This window comes from Gavia stellata, chromosome 15 (genome assembly GCF_030936135.1).
Source record: "Gavia stellata isolate bGavSte3 chromosome 15, bGavSte3.hap2, whole genome shotgun sequence".
Classification (NCBI taxonomy): Eukaryota; Metazoa; Chordata; class Aves; order Gaviiformes; family Gaviidae; genus Gavia; species Gavia stellata.
Window position 1 is genome coordinate 8585300 of NC_082608.1, and position 15496 is coordinate 8600795.

The window sequence follows — 15496 nt, forward strand, 5'->3', positions numbered from 1 at the left end:
GTTTTTCTCTTTTTTGTATCTTTTTAAAATTAATTACAGGTGTCATCTTTTGATATGCATACTTGCTATGGTAAAACTTATATTTCTGTATGTTTGGTAAATTTTGTCTCTTTCCAGTAGTCAATTCATTGGTGATACTGTTCTTAATTGAGCTATTTTGTGAATGTACTGAACTCAAAAGGAGTACTTATGTTCAAAGATGTATCAGGAAAGAAAGCTCCTTTAAAAACAGGTCTAGATGTTGTTGTACTTTGAGTTACCTTCTAACAAAAATGAACAATTATTCAGAATTTTCCGAATTAAAAAAAATTCACGTTTCAAATTCAGAGATGCTTAGAAACTTTATTGCATCCTTGTATTTGTTGGTTCTGCAGTACAAAGAGGGTATTGTCTTACGCAGTATTTGTAATTATAAAACCAGACCATTTGTTTTTTTTTTAAAAAAAAAAGGCAGTCAGAATGAGATGTTTTCAGTCTTTTTATATTTGTCATTAAAAGAATACCTGGCAAATTAAAAAAACCAACTTTTGCTTTTTGCTTTAGCTCAAAGTTTGACACATTGATACTGTTGTTCAGTTTCTTGTCTTCACGTCTTTTGGTTGTTACTAAAGTAACTGTCTCGAACTCATTTTTGTATATCATTTTAGTGATGTGATATACATTACAATGCACGTAATCTCTTTACAGGCTTTTGAAGGATATTGGGCTTGATGCAGACTGCCTATATGTGAAGAATTTAACCATGAATGTATATGGTATTTGTGTTACAAAACATAGACACAGAGACAGAAAAAAACAGTAAGGTGAAAAGCTGTTTCATCTCAAGCTATTTGAAAGAAATCTTTGTCAAACCTAGTAGTAGCGGGCATCTGTTTGGAGAGGTAGCCTGGCTATTAACTACTTTTGTAACACATTAAAATACAGTTTATTTACTGTGCACTGTCTTAACTTTCTTATCGGAAGTTGATCTATTAAGACAACTCTTGTTATTTTGATGCATGATGAGGTAAGTAGTTCTACAGGTAAGGAACATAAAATCCACCAGGTTGGATTAATAATATACTGCAGAAATAGTTGGCTTCATGTAGTGAAAGTAGAAAGTTTCACTTCTTAAAATTTGATATTTAGGCTGTTTGAACTGTGCAGAGATTTTATTTAAAAGATGTACTGGTACCTTGTGACAGTAGATAAACGCTTCAAAAAATCCTGCAATCTAGTGTTTTTTCCTTATGAATATACGTAATTGTTTGCAGTCTTCTAAACTCAGTAATTATTCTCAGCTCATTAAGCTTGTCTACATTTACCTCAGGTTTGTCTTCTGGTCTTTGACAGAAACTTGACTAAATACTTCAAATGTTTTTAGAGGAATACACTGACTCACCCTCTCACTTGTGGCTGGCTGGCTTGGACAGAAGTTTGCCTGCCAAGGTTATCTGATTTGCTCTCCAGTTTTGCTAAGAACCTGTGAGAACCCTCCGCAGTTTGATACTTACGATTAGAGAGTAGCAGGGCTGTGCAAGCACACAAGTTGTACAAGACTGTTCTCTGCTGCTGCTTGTACTTGGAACGGTTCAACTTGTGTTGTGTCCCCGAAAGAACTGTGAATCTTAAAACCTTGTTGCGCTGAGCTGCAGTGATTTTATTTAGGCTAGAATGGGCTGAAAAGCAAGAGTATACTTTTGAAGGGGACTTCAAAAATTGCATTTGTAATGAGCTTTAGAAGCTAACTGGTATGGTCAGACAGGTTTTTTTCACGTTTTACAGATGACAAGTGCTACAGCATCACTGATGTATGCGGACTTACTGTAATGTAAACTATTATTACTCCATTTGGTGTTAAAAAAAATTAATCTGTATAAAGCATTCGCTGTCCATCATCGGATAGAATGATTAAACAAATGATACTTAGGCCCCAGCTCCTCAGAAGTATTAGAAGCCTAATTCAGTGGATCTCCTCTAAAGCGTTTGAGGATCTGGTAAGTCAACTACACTCTCTCATATATGGAAAAAAAAAACCATACTAGAAATCTGTACAGTTTACTACCTTGTCTAAAATAAATGGTGTATTAAAGCCTGGCATTGTCTTAACATTAGCTATTTATTTTAGAAAGTACTATTTTACTTTGCTGTGTTGGGAAAGAATATGCAAATTTGTCTTTAATAGATGAAATGAAATGCAGCAGATCTTGCATTTGTCCACTAGCACTACCTCCATTGTTTTTCATTGCCCTTTAAAAAACAAAAGCTTTAAAAGGAAAATGTTTGACAAATGTGAATGTTAATATTTGGGTTCTGTTTTGATATTTCTTGCTCTTGTTTGCACTAGTGCTTTAAAATTAAAGCAGGTGAATTGTTTTGTATTGCTGCCTATACTGTTGTATTATCCAGTATCTTTTCAAAGCGACTATGATTAAAGCATGAATTGCACTAGTGGGATAGTTATTATCTATCTGTAGCAATTTGTAGTGTGGATAGAGGGAAGGAGCTACCACGGCTTTCTTTTTACCTTTGATAAGCTTAGTTATCTCACGGTATATTCTGAGGGACACGTTTAATATCAGGTCCTTTTAACTGTCAGTTGCAAAGCAGAATAATCCCTAGTGCATTGAAATGACTTTAAAAGTTCTTTGCTGTTCTGGCTTGCTGCTGCACAGATGTTAGTTGTCTTGACAGTGTTCAGTGAAAGCAAAAGAAAAGGCACTAAAGTGTCTCTGTAGCGTCTGATACAATGGGTAATGCTTAAGTTTTGTTTTAAAAATCTCAACAAAGTAACATAACCAAGTCAGCTCTGAAAGCAGGAACATGAAAAGCTGTAAGTAAATGCCTGTTAACATCTTCAGAGCAGCATTAAACCCCTCACCTTTCAGATAAAGTCTGTGGGGACAAGACTTACGAACTGGAGTGGTGTGGCAGACAGACAGTCATTGCTTAACTTTTCTTGGGAACAAATTCCTGTTCTTCCATAGCGAAATCGCTAAATAATCCTATAAATAAATTCTTTTGCCCTACTGGTTTTGATTAAAGGCAAAACAGCACATTAGTTATCATACCTTTCTGGTGTCTGACTTATTGTCTAGTTTCTTTGCACTTTTTGTATTCAAGTAAGGCAGAAAGTATTCTGAGACTGTGTTGCCTTTTACCCTTGGAACTTAAGCTAGTGAATGACTAAGAGTAGAATTCTTAAAATAGTGAAACAAAAGGGGGTTTTATTTTTATCATTTTATTAAGTGAATTCTGTGAAAGTTGTAAAATCTTTCGTAAATCAGGTGCGGAAATACCCACTGAATTTATTACTATCAATCAGTGCTATTATGTTCCAGGTAAATCAGTTTTCTATCTATGGAAATGAAAGCAAAACAAACTACTACTTTTGATTTATCAGCTGCTTCTACAATAGGCTTTTGTCACTGATACAATTTGCATTTTATAAGCACACTTGAGTTTGTTTCAGGATTAATGAGCAAGAAGAGAATGTGACATATCCTGGGTTTTCTTTTGTGGTTGACCCTAGTATAAAACAATGAAAAACTCAAGGATCTTTCTTACATTACATAAGTTTAAATTTCTAGCTATCTATCTTCACTGATGTTCAAGGGAAGAGACAAAGCTATCAACTGAGATGGGATACTGACAGACTTTCTTAAACCTTAAATTATTCACCGTATGCAGTGCCTAATGCAATTCAATGATCCAGTATTTTCTTGGCATTGTTTAAATGGATTTAATTTTTATAGGCTAAACTCTGAACGTAGGCTTCCCCGAATCAAGTTGATTTATATCAGGTAAGAATGAAAGACACATGCTTTGTTCCTCCAAAATGTTACCAGGCTTTTTCGTAAAGTCTTCAAGTATGCTCCACTGACTTCTGGTGCTGTAAGTACAACCGTGCATACACGAACTTCAGTGCATTATCTCCCTTCCTACATAAGAATTAGTACATTTCAGTTCTTCTGGAGGAGCTTTGTGTATTTAGGTTTGAAAAATGATGGCTGCATTGACCTTGCAACAAACTAGAACTGAGTGCTGAAAGGACTTACTTACTAACTTAATTTAGACTTAATTGCTACTGTTCAAATCCTTTAAGCATATTTTTTAGATTTCAGAAGCCTTATTTTTCCTGTGATGCTGCTGCTCCTTTGCGTATTGTTACTTTCTAAATAAGGAAAAACTCTTGTGCCAAATTAGTTTGCTTTTCGGTAACAACCCCATCTCTTCTTAGACTGTGCTGCATTTGCTGCAATTTGTGTTCTCTGACTACAGCTCATAGAATTGCGTATTATTCCCTGTTTGTGGGTGTGTCCTCTTTAAAGATGTAAGCAGCTGCTGACATTTATATACATACATGTCAGATAAGCTAAGGAATTCTTTCTCAACACCTTCAGCTTTCCCATGTGTGAATCTATCAGGAAATGAGTATTTTTTTCAAGATTCTTTGCTGATAATATTAAAAAGCAGCAGATGCCTGTAAAATGTGGTTTCAGGTTGTTAACTGCTGAAGTAATATTTTTATTTTGCATTTACACTTGGATTTGAACCATCAAGTTTAGCTCATAGTTATACTTGATACATACATAGCTGATAAGTTATTGATCTGTATTAAATTTGATACAGAAGTAATCTCAGCCTGTCTGCTTAAAGTTTACTATTCAAATGCTCAACTCTGGGCTTAACTGCAAATCCTCCATCAAAAGCTGCATTAAGAACTTCATCTAGGCAGCTTGCCATAACAAAAGTCAAATCTTGCCGTACATTCACTGCAATTTCTTCAAGATCTTTTTCATTTCTTCGAGGAATGATAATTCTCTTCAGTCCAGCTCGGTGTGCTGCCAGGACTTTGTCTTTAATTCCCCCAACCTAATAAGGAGGAGAAATACATATTAAAAAAAAAAAAATCCATAATGCTAATCTAATAAAGTAATTATTGAAAAAAATCACATCAGGAGTTAAATTTTAACGAAAGGTTCTCCCCCAATCAGTTATGAAAGCAATTAAAAATGCAGGAGTAGTTTTAGCTCATATGCTTAATGAGGGAAATATGTTAATATGCTACAGTACCTTTAATAACAAGGAAAAAAATTAAAAATTAATCTAGGAATGCAGGTACAAGAGTATCAATAGTGGAAAAGTCATTGCTTTTCAGGATTTTTTTTTTCTTAAAATTGGCCATAACTCTATTTTTTCCTATGTCATGCTGAAATCCTCCACCTACATTAGAACAGAAGATTTTCAAGATAAAGGCAGTATTAGGGGAAAACAGTCTTAAGGATGTAATGCCACATGATAAATAACTTGAGTTGTACAACAGAAAATGCACAGAAAAGCAAACCTGTGCTCCAAAACTGCAAAGATGGCTTTGTGCTAGAAAAACAGGCATCACTTCAATAAGCTGCCTGTTTGAGTTTGTAATGAGATGCAAAGAGGGGTTTTAAATTAGTTTTTTAGTCACAGCTGTAGCTTCTTCCCCTGGACCTCTTTTCTAATCCTATTTAAAGACCATCTTACAGAAGAAACTTGTGGCTTTAGAGGAAAGGAAAGCCTTGTATTATAGCACGAAGGGCAAAATTTAGGCTGCTATAAAAACAAGATAGCAGTGAACCATCTGTCCTCACGGTGATCGCTCATCTGGGCAATGCTGCATCCTTACCACACTGCTTGCTTTCAGGCAGCAGGTGCGGTTAAGGGCATACTCATATGAGTTAAGTTACTAATAATAGTAAGATTCTAGACAACATTCAGAAAGAAGGTAAACCTGGTTTAGTATTTACAGATACCTAATATTTGCAACCATCTTAACACTAGGCAAAATTTGGTCACTGGTGCAATAAAGGCAATTTATTTGGCAAGCTAAGCAAACTCGCACCAGATCAGAGTTAATGCAGTGTTTATTTTCCACTAGAGCCTTGAACAACAGGCAATCTTCTCAGTCTAATGGCCACCAGAGTGCTATTTCAGAGATCCTTCTAGGCTGCTATCCTATCACATTCTCTCTGGTTTACTCTCTGCTGCATGAAACAAAATGCTGTTTTCCAACTTCATCCTTCCTTTGTCCATCATTTGGTACGAGATGAGATGGTAAGTCAGTCCTGTATCTGCTTAATCACTTAGGTCAGGCTCCATTTGATACTTAAAGCTGTCTGAAAACTTTCCTTTGCCCAAAAGCTTTATGGGAACCCCATTCAGCTGAACTATAGACAAGGAACAAAATTTAAGAAGAATCTAACAATACATGTACAGAGATGGTTTCAACAGTAACCTGTATGCAATTACTGCAAGAGCTTTAAGAAACAACTTTTCAAAGAAAATGGAGATACTTCTGTAATAGTAGTTTGAAGAAGCATGTTTAGAAATTGCAATACGTATTTTGGAACCATCTTGAATTTTAAGATTTTTAGGTTTCCTTTCTAACCAGACATTTTAACGTGCTTTCCCTGCAAACAGCGTCAAGGCTAGCTTTAACATTAAATGCAAAGCAGACAGAGGAGTGGCACAGTACTGCAGCAGGCTGGCTTCCATCAGCCTCTTACAACTGCACCAAACAGACTGGATTGCTGCTAAGGAGTGATCCAGCAAGATTCTGAGTTTGTAAATGGCTATAAACAGATTTTATATCCAGAATACAGAGAATTAATACAACTTCTCAAATTAATACAATTCTCAAATGATGCTTACTGGAAGAACAAGGCCTCTTAGTGTAATTTCTCCTGTCATGGCTACATCTGAACACACCAGCCGCCCACTGAAGAGTGAAGCAAGACAGGTTACTATGGTTACACCAGCAGATGGTCCATCTTTTGTGACAGCTCCAGCTGGGAAGTGCAGATGGATGTCAGTGTTGTCAAGGAGATCAAAACTTCCAGAAGCTTAAGGAAAAAAAGAATGGTTTGAATGTGAAAAATCTAAACCCATTTTGTTCCCAATCTTTATTCTAAAAGCCCCCCAGAGAACTAAAAGTCTTAGCACTATTTTTTAACAGTAGGCTGAAAAAACAACCTGATATGGCAAAGGCTCTAGAAAAACGGACAAAAAGAAAACCCGACAAGTTTTCCCACATCCAGATTCCTAGACAAAACCATAACAAGTCAACCAATAAGCTCAGCATTTGCATGTGTTGGGAAATTCAGAGTAGGGATTAATGTAGAAACCAAGGAATTCCTGCACAGAATTTTTAGGGATTTGTATGTCCCAAACCATACATGTCAATTTTCAGAGAACATACCACACAATCAGCACTTCACAGAAACACAGCATAAACCACTATTATGAAGTAAATCTCTCATTTACATCTTTTCACCTTACTTAACCTGCAGGGCATAACAGTGTTAACTAGAGAGGTAAACATGTATTTACAGTTAAGGCCAGCAGCATTTCATACATTACTTCGATTTCGTTTTTAACCTATCTAAACTTACATAATTGGCCAGTATCTGTCATTATTTATGGGACTATTCAGCAGACGATTAAACTAGAAAGCACATTTTCAGAACTCTTGGGAGGTTCAAACAAAAACCAAGAGAGTTAAAAGTTTCTTGGCTGAAGTCCTATTGCACCGCAGTTCAACAGCTGCCATACAAACCCAACTAATTCTCAAAATATTAAAACCTAGACTACAAAAACCTACTTTTAACAGAAACTGTGTCTTAATTTTAGAGGAAGACTACAGACTTGCATATCTATATCCACATCACAAAAGTACTGCTGGAAAGCTCGAATGTAAAAATGAGTAAGAGGCAGTGTCTGCCACAACTAAGGAGAAGCATCTTTGCACAGCGGCTGTCCGCAGCCTTCCAGCTCGTTGGAGGGAGGGACTGGCCAGGGTGGGAGAACCTGCAGCGACAACTCATGTTCTGCCTAGACTGACCTGTCTGCTCCGCCACTAACACCTCAGTTTGGCAAGAACCAGGAAAAGAACTACAAAAAGGAACTCCAGAGCTGATGTCATCTTCAGTGTAGCACTGATTGCTGGAAAACCCCTTCTCTGTTAAGGCAACACTTCATACATTTCCACAACGGCTATAAGTAACTTCCACTGTTTCTCAGCAATTGTACAATCTGCTGAATTATTAAAAAATATCAAGTTTTACGACATTTAATTTCCATGCAATATTAATGCTTCCTTTGTGTGCATCCCTGCAATAAAAGGCCAATGGATGCGTACAATCTCTGTGATGCAATACAGCTACGCATTGTTTGTCATTTTTTCCCAACCTACCGTTGGTTAGCTGGTATCTCTTTGCATTGCTGCGCAACCAGCTAATTGCAAGATGTGCCGACTCCTTCATAACATCTCCGAGTTGACCAGTCAAAGTAAGCTGACCTTCTCCATCCATGCGACTGGCTTCTACAAACATGATCTCTCCCCCTAAGGGAGTCCAAGCCAAGCCTATGGCTACTCCTGGCTGACTTAAGCGTTCAGACACCTGAAGGAAAATAACACAGGAAACTGTTTAGGAAACAGCCGTAGCAAAACTATTGCAAAAACAATTTGATAGTTGCCTTCAAAACAACTGTACTCATTAAAACAAAAAGTTAAGCCCAAGTGTCTCATCTCATCTTTTTTTTTAATGCCTTATGTGTAAACATTAATTACAGAATAGGAGCTGTATGTGGCTGCTTAGCTTAAGGCAATGGCAAACATCTGGGTATATCATCCTTGAAACCTTCCCCACCCCCAAAAGTTCAATAGGAAACTTTCTCTTTAAAGGACTTCAAGTATTTAGTCAATCCTGACTGAATGCTTGTATGACTTAATCCATCTGCTAGAGGTATATCTGCCCTGACTCTGTTACTTATACGAAAAAGGCAGTTTTGCTCCCAAATGTTACCTAAAAGCCTTTTTAAAGGTGGTTGCATTGCCCAAACTACTGTCAGACAACACACTGATTTTGTTCATTGCAAACACTCAAATAATTTTGAATAATGGAAACACAAGCCTGCTAGCAGGCTAGATATGAAAAAAGATGGCAAATCTGACTGTCTCTCATTAGTAATTACAAGTAGTTAAGCAAGCTTGACCCCACACAGGACTATAATCTCCTTATCTAAAAATCTGCCTATGGCCAGTCACTGATGAGAGTAATGGAGGTCTGTGAAGAAACCCTGATGAAACATCATACAGCTATTCAGCATGTTCTGAACTACCAGGTTATGTATTTATTACAAGGCAGAAAAGAAACTGGATGAATTTGTACTGTCAGGCAGTGACTAGAGCAAAAGACAAATACTCCTTTGTAAAATAAAGCAGTAGGCCCATTTTAAAATAATTTTGTCTCTTACTGAAATGCAGAGTTGAAAGTTAATTTGATTCATTCCTGAAAGGGATGAATTCTTCATTAAACTGTTTAGAGAATTTAAAGAAATCTTTCAAAGTCAAAGGAGCCTCACAACAGAACCCTAGTAAAAGAATTCAAATTCTGAACTATGCATTTCTAGTTATATTAAAATTTCTCAAATTATTTTTGTCCCTTCTAAGCACATTTAACATTCCATTTTATACTACTTGCAAATCCAGAGCAGTAGACCGGGTTTTTTCCTCTAGCGTCCACTCATTCTGCACTGCACAACTTACCAATATCTTAATGCTTTGATTTTCCTTCTTTCCAAGAGTTAGCAGAGAAGTAAACTACTCAGACTTTGTACAGGCATTGAAAAGGCAAAGCTCTGTATATGCAAAGTTGCCTTGCCTTTAACCATCAACTCAGCTGCAAGATCAGAGACATCTGTATAGAAGAAGCCTGTACAGCTGTGTACCTTAGGGCCGGAGGCAGAAATACTTGTATGGCTCTGCTGTGAGCTGGCTGTATTAGAAATACTTCGATTTGTGAGCTCCAAAGATAGCAAGCTATTAAGTATTCTAGTCCCTTACTAAAATGCCTCTCTGTAAGTCCACTGGAAATGCTGCTGCAAGTCCCCAAGTAGTACACGGGCCTGAAGTTTTGTAAGTCAAACAGGAGCAGTGGATTACTTAAGCAAAACAATATAGCCTTCCATGAGATTATCAGAACAGATAGTTCTCTCTCTTCCTGAAGAGGAGCCAAACGTTAACATTTCAGTATTAGGCTCAAATCCATCACCATCATAAAAATAGAATCAAAATCAAGACCATAAAATTCTCAATGCTCAGTTTCTCTTTCCTGTTTCACAAATAGAAAACTGCTTCCTTTATGTAATAGGAGTGAACAACTATTCACTCTACAGCTGGTACCTCTGGTTACTGGCCAAAGAGAGATGCACATTTAAAAAAAAAAAAGCTCATTTACAAACCCACAAGTTGTGCTACCTGTAGCTGTAGGCAACTCAGATACATAACAGGAACAACTTGCTGATGCAAGAGAATTGGTGAAGTAAAAAAAAAAAAAAAAAAAAAAGGCATTTAACATCCTACAAAATGAAATTAAGCATACATCGTTCTTGTTATAATTTCTGATTTTGTATTGTATGCTTTGCCAAATGCTATACTGACCTATCAAGCGCTGTCGTCTTCTAATTTTGATGACTAACATTTGAAATGTGACCCTCGCTCAGGAGCACTGTTTCTTGGTTTGAGGGAAATCAGCACACCGCAGAGGCACAGTGCAAGTAGTGCCAGCTCTGACTATAGCAAAGCTATGCTGATACAGCAGCTCCTGGCGCAAACGAGACTCCAGCTGTCAGGAGAGACAAGCAGCAGAGGCCAGTGGGAGTGTGTTACACTCCTGGATCTAGCTGACAACCAGGGAAGTTAGTAACTATACTTATCTAACACTAAAGCAAAGGAAGCCGCACAGCCCCTCTCCTTGGTTCTCTTGTGGTTCTCAGTTATCTACGTATTTTGAACAACTTCATGACATTTGCTTTTATTAGCATAATTTAGCTAGAATGGCTGTTTCTTTTTCTAGCATTTAAGAAAATTGTGTTTCACTTCTATGGTATCAAAATACCTCACCTTATCAAGCATTTTCATTTTTGTTAATGTAAGTTTCTATATCCATTCCCTCTATTTTTAGTTACAGTGACTTACTTGGATTAGCTTAGTAATTGCTAAGTAATAATAAAGTCAATTCATCCTGGTTACACTGAAATCCAACAACATTGAAGCATTCTCCTTACACTTTGAGACAATCATGTACTTTGGCAACCTGTCATGGTTTCAAACATTTCAGGTATAATGAACAAAAGTAACTGTCCATACCCTCTCCCACCCCAAAGTAGCCATCAGTAAGGTTTGTTGGTTTCAGGTTTTTTTGTTTTCTTTTCCTTTTTTTTGGACTGGATGTTAGCACTGGCTCTAACTGTGTATCAATTCAAAACAGTTTATGGACTAATTGCACTGTTTGAGAGCTCAGGGGCAGAAAATAGCGAACATGACTAAAGATCTAAAAACAAATGGTTCTAAAGACTCATCATTTATCTCACCTCAGTACAAACTCCTTCCTCCATCCTCAGACTAGGTAGGTACCTCCTACTTTCACAAGTAAGTTGAGATCTGGTAAGAGAAACTAGGTGTGTAGTAAGTGTTAGTCACCTTTCAACCATCATTCTTCGCACTAACTAGTAGACTCGGAAGTCAGCAACTTCTCTTGCTGTACTACTAGAGACTGTACTACCTCTACTGCAACCTCCTCACCTGAACGTTAATGGATGTGCGTTGACAGGCATATGTATAGAAAATGCCCTGGCAGCTTTGATAACTGTCTTCAGAAAAGACCCTCGAAAATCCCTAAAAACACACACACAAAATACAACTGTACAATACTTAGAGGAATCACAGAATCATAGAATCGTTTAGGTTGGAAAAGACCTTTAAGATCATTGAGTCCAACCATAAACCTAACACTGCCAAGTCCACCACTAAAGCATGTCCCTAAGTGCCACATCTACACGTCTTTTGACTACCTTCAGGGGTACGTTATATTACATTACACATACCTATGAAGTGTAAGTGAGCTCCACAAGACTCAATCACTCCCGGCACCTCTGAATAATTTCTTCTCACAAAAAGTCAGAGAAATTTAAATTAGAAAAAAATCTTACCTATACTTCTTAAACAACTTCAATTAAAAATGACCATTAGAATCAACTGATGACTGGTCATGTCTGTCAGATGATGGAAGAGGAGGTCACTGACCTACATAAACAGTTTTGTTTTTTGAAAATGTTTGTAGATGAGACCAACCCCACTATGATTTAGCTGTAATCTGAGTAAATGAACATATTGTCAGACACCACAAAATTAAAGTCTTAACATTTACTGCAGTCATTTATTTAAAAATATTTAAGGTTATTCCAAGATAAAGGAAAAGAGACATTATCCACAAGTCTACAGTTTTGGAGTTACTTTGTAAGTCAGCATAATTCACAAACAGCTATTAAGTCACTCATTCCTAAAGGGAAGATGAGAACCAGTCCTAAGTTACTTGCCGGCCTTTAGCATCTTTGTTATCCTTCCACAGGTACTCCCAACTTGACTGTATAAACCTTTTTTCTGGTCTACTCTTCTGATTCATTCCATAGCAAACCACTGCAGGCAAAATATGTAACAGCAGCTTCCCTTTAAGGGAGGAGGATTTCCCAAAAATATCACAAGACTGGTATTTCTTAGATAAAAATGCCTATCTAAACCAGTGCTTTGCGTAGGTTTTGCTTCTACAAGATAACCTAATTTGTTCCTTAATTAGAATTGTGTATGTCCCATGAAATAGAGCTATTCTTTTATGGCATCTGCAATTTCATTTCCTAGAATAGGTAATTTCACTGATCTAGAGCTTCTGTCACTTCAACTTCACTCACATTATGAGGATACAGACCAATTCTGACGGGCCTTCCTGTGGTGCCAATAATGTTTTGTTAACTGAGCAGGATTAAGGGTTGAAAGAAAGAAAGAAAAAACCCCCAAACCCTAAAATCCAAGTCAAAAGAGAAATATTTCATTATAAACACTCTGGATATGTTATAAACACTGTCCTCCAAAAGCGTGCTGTGCTGAAACATTTCATTAAATCTTTTACACTTCAAACTACTGTCAAGATTATTCTTCCAAAGCCTTACTATGTGATTTATTCCAACATTTGTTCTGTAGGGTGACACATAAGATTATTTATTTGTGATAAATAAATTAATCCTACAAGTATGAGCTGAGTATTCTGTCATGCCTTTCTGCTGGGAGACCTCTGTGGAAAATATACAAGCAATGCACTGAAAAGGAGAAAGATAAATCACTTATTTTAAGGTATTCCCTGAAGGACAACAGATCAATTAAGTCATGTCATGTTTTCAGTGCTATTTGCTCAATCTCATCCAAGCACTGACATGGTGTCTGCCTCCATTGTATCTTTATTTCAGCTAATTATAAATGGCAAAATGCAGGTCAAAGGTGAAGCTTTAAAGGCTAGATATAGAAAGGAGAGATGCACACTGCAGACTACAAACCCAGAAGAAACACCAGCAGCCAATCTGAAAGCCTGTCATTGAGACAGGAGCTATGCTCTTCATCTGAAAGAATCTTGGGGGCACTTGAGAAAATTCAAAGGAGTAATAGGTTATTTGGGAAAATTCATTAAAACAGGAGTTACATGGCTATCTGAGCAATTTACATTGAAAACAAATCATAAAGTGTGTACTGAAAAATATTTACATGAAATGAAATCCTGAGCTGCTCAGGGAATTGATGCTGTGTGGATTCATCTCTAGTTCTATTTATGCACTACTTAATTTGCCTGCTAAATATGGAAACATTTAAAAAAACCTTTGATACACAGGTCAAAAGCTTCAGTCAGTCTTATTTCAGCTTATACAGGCCAGCAGATCCATGAAATGCTTATATGCATATTCATGGCAACTGTTCATGCAAAAAGAAACCCAACCCAGCACTCATGTATTTGTAGATTTGAAATTAAGAACCACACATTAAAAATTTTACTTGTACTACTTACTCCTCTAGAAAAAGGACAAAATAGCAGAAATTATTTGCCAACACAGCCACGCTACCCTATTTAAATGAATAATTAACTCCAGAAACAGTTCAAAACAAGGCAGAACATCTAATGAAAGTCACATATCAGCATATTATTCCTTGGCCTACAATCTAATTTTTAAAAAGTGTAATAAGTTCATATTTATTTGAAGTAATTCTACTCTTAACTGGGAACTGGGAGTATAGTTGCAAGCGACCAGAATTTTTGTACAAATTTACAAAATTAAATTTATTTTTTCGCTCCTTTATGAAACTAATAAACACCCTTTGTAGAAATCAGAGTACTGCCTTAGTTATTAAGTTCAATTTACCACAATGGCTTTATATGCCTCTGCAATTCAAGCACTAACAAGCCAAATATTCCTTCAGAACTTTAGCTCCAAAGACCAGATGTCTGGAGTATAAAACATGCTTCAAAACAAAAATTCAGATAGAATGTTATTTCTCTCAAAAAAACCCCACATGCTATTTTTCAGTAAATTTTTCTAAAATTCAGGTAGTGAGAAAAAGATAGACAGACTAGTAAAAATTTCCATAGGAGTATTAAAAATGGTCTGATGGCTACAGTCATTCCAAATCAAGCTACGGTGTATCCACACTACCTTCTTAATTAAAATGGTCTTAAATTGTCTTGTGTGATTTTATTGCTGGCCATAGCAGCTTCTGAGGGATGAAAAGAAAGAACATAAGTTGCTTACAATAAAGTAATTTGCCTAAAAAGCAATCTCTTCTCATTTCTGAAAGTAAAAAGAAATAAATCAGAACACAAATTACCAATGTGAAAAAAAATCAGCCAAGAGAGTCATGAGGTGCTGGTCTCTTCATCACCTGATCTTCCTTGCCTCCCATTGCCCCCAACTTCCACTGCTACCATCAACATCCTCTAACACAATCAATAGAGCTGTCATCTTTCAACTTGCTTCCTCATTTCTGTCTCTTCATTAAGAATCTCTTCCATGATAAAATCTTCATAGCCAAAAACATGAGTTCAGGCTCATTCCTTAACAATAATTAATTTTCTTCTGCTTCCCCTGCATATCTTGTCCCCTTTTTTGTCCTCCAAATCCCACTGGAGTCTGGTTCTCTCATCTAGGAGAGAAGAATTATCACAGGAAAGTTCCTAAAAGTTTTAAATTTGTCTCTTCTGGAAGCTTTCCCTTCATTTCTATTTTCTCCATAACTTACTGGTTTACTGATCTTTTCTCCCGGATAAAGACAGAAAAATATAACGTTCCATCAGCAACTGGGTTCCTGTCATAGTGTTATATATACTACTTACACTCGGTCAGTTCACCTGGACCTGAAGTAAAGCAGAGAATAACTGCAATGTAAATGGTGAAAAGAGAATCCCAAACTAACAAACTATTTTAATTGATGCCATTTTCATAGAAAGTAGCAAATTACAGGTGGGGAAATAAAAAATTCTAGAATATGCCTACTGAGGAACAGAGCTGGTACTAGGAAGCTGGAGGTGACTGACTGATTACATTTTTAATAGCTAAGAGTCACATTAATCTAAAGAATGTCTGAGAACTTCTGGTGCAAACT

At 36.7% G+C, this 15496-nt stretch overlaps 1 protein-coding gene across 2 annotated transcripts in view; it reads right to left on the reverse strand.

The window, feature by feature from the left end:
* Nucleotides 1–2801: 2801 nt before the first annotated feature.
* LONP2 (lon peptidase 2, peroxisomal) overlaps nucleotides 2802–15496 on the reverse strand; it is a 48267-nt gene continuing 35572 nt past the window's right edge. For both annotated transcript variants that reach the window (XM_059824982.1, XM_059824981.1), the window contains 3 exons: nucleotides 8210–8417; nucleotides 6670–6860; nucleotides 2802–4854 (listed from right to left, as the gene is read on the reverse strand). In XM_059824982.1, coding sequence (XP_059680965.1) covers nucleotides 4633–4854; nucleotides 6670–6860; nucleotides 8210–8417 — 621 coding nt within the window. In that variant the 3' untranslated portion in view covers nucleotides 2802–4632. The remainder of the gene's footprint in view (nucleotides 4855–6669; nucleotides 6861–8209; nucleotides 8418–15496) is intronic.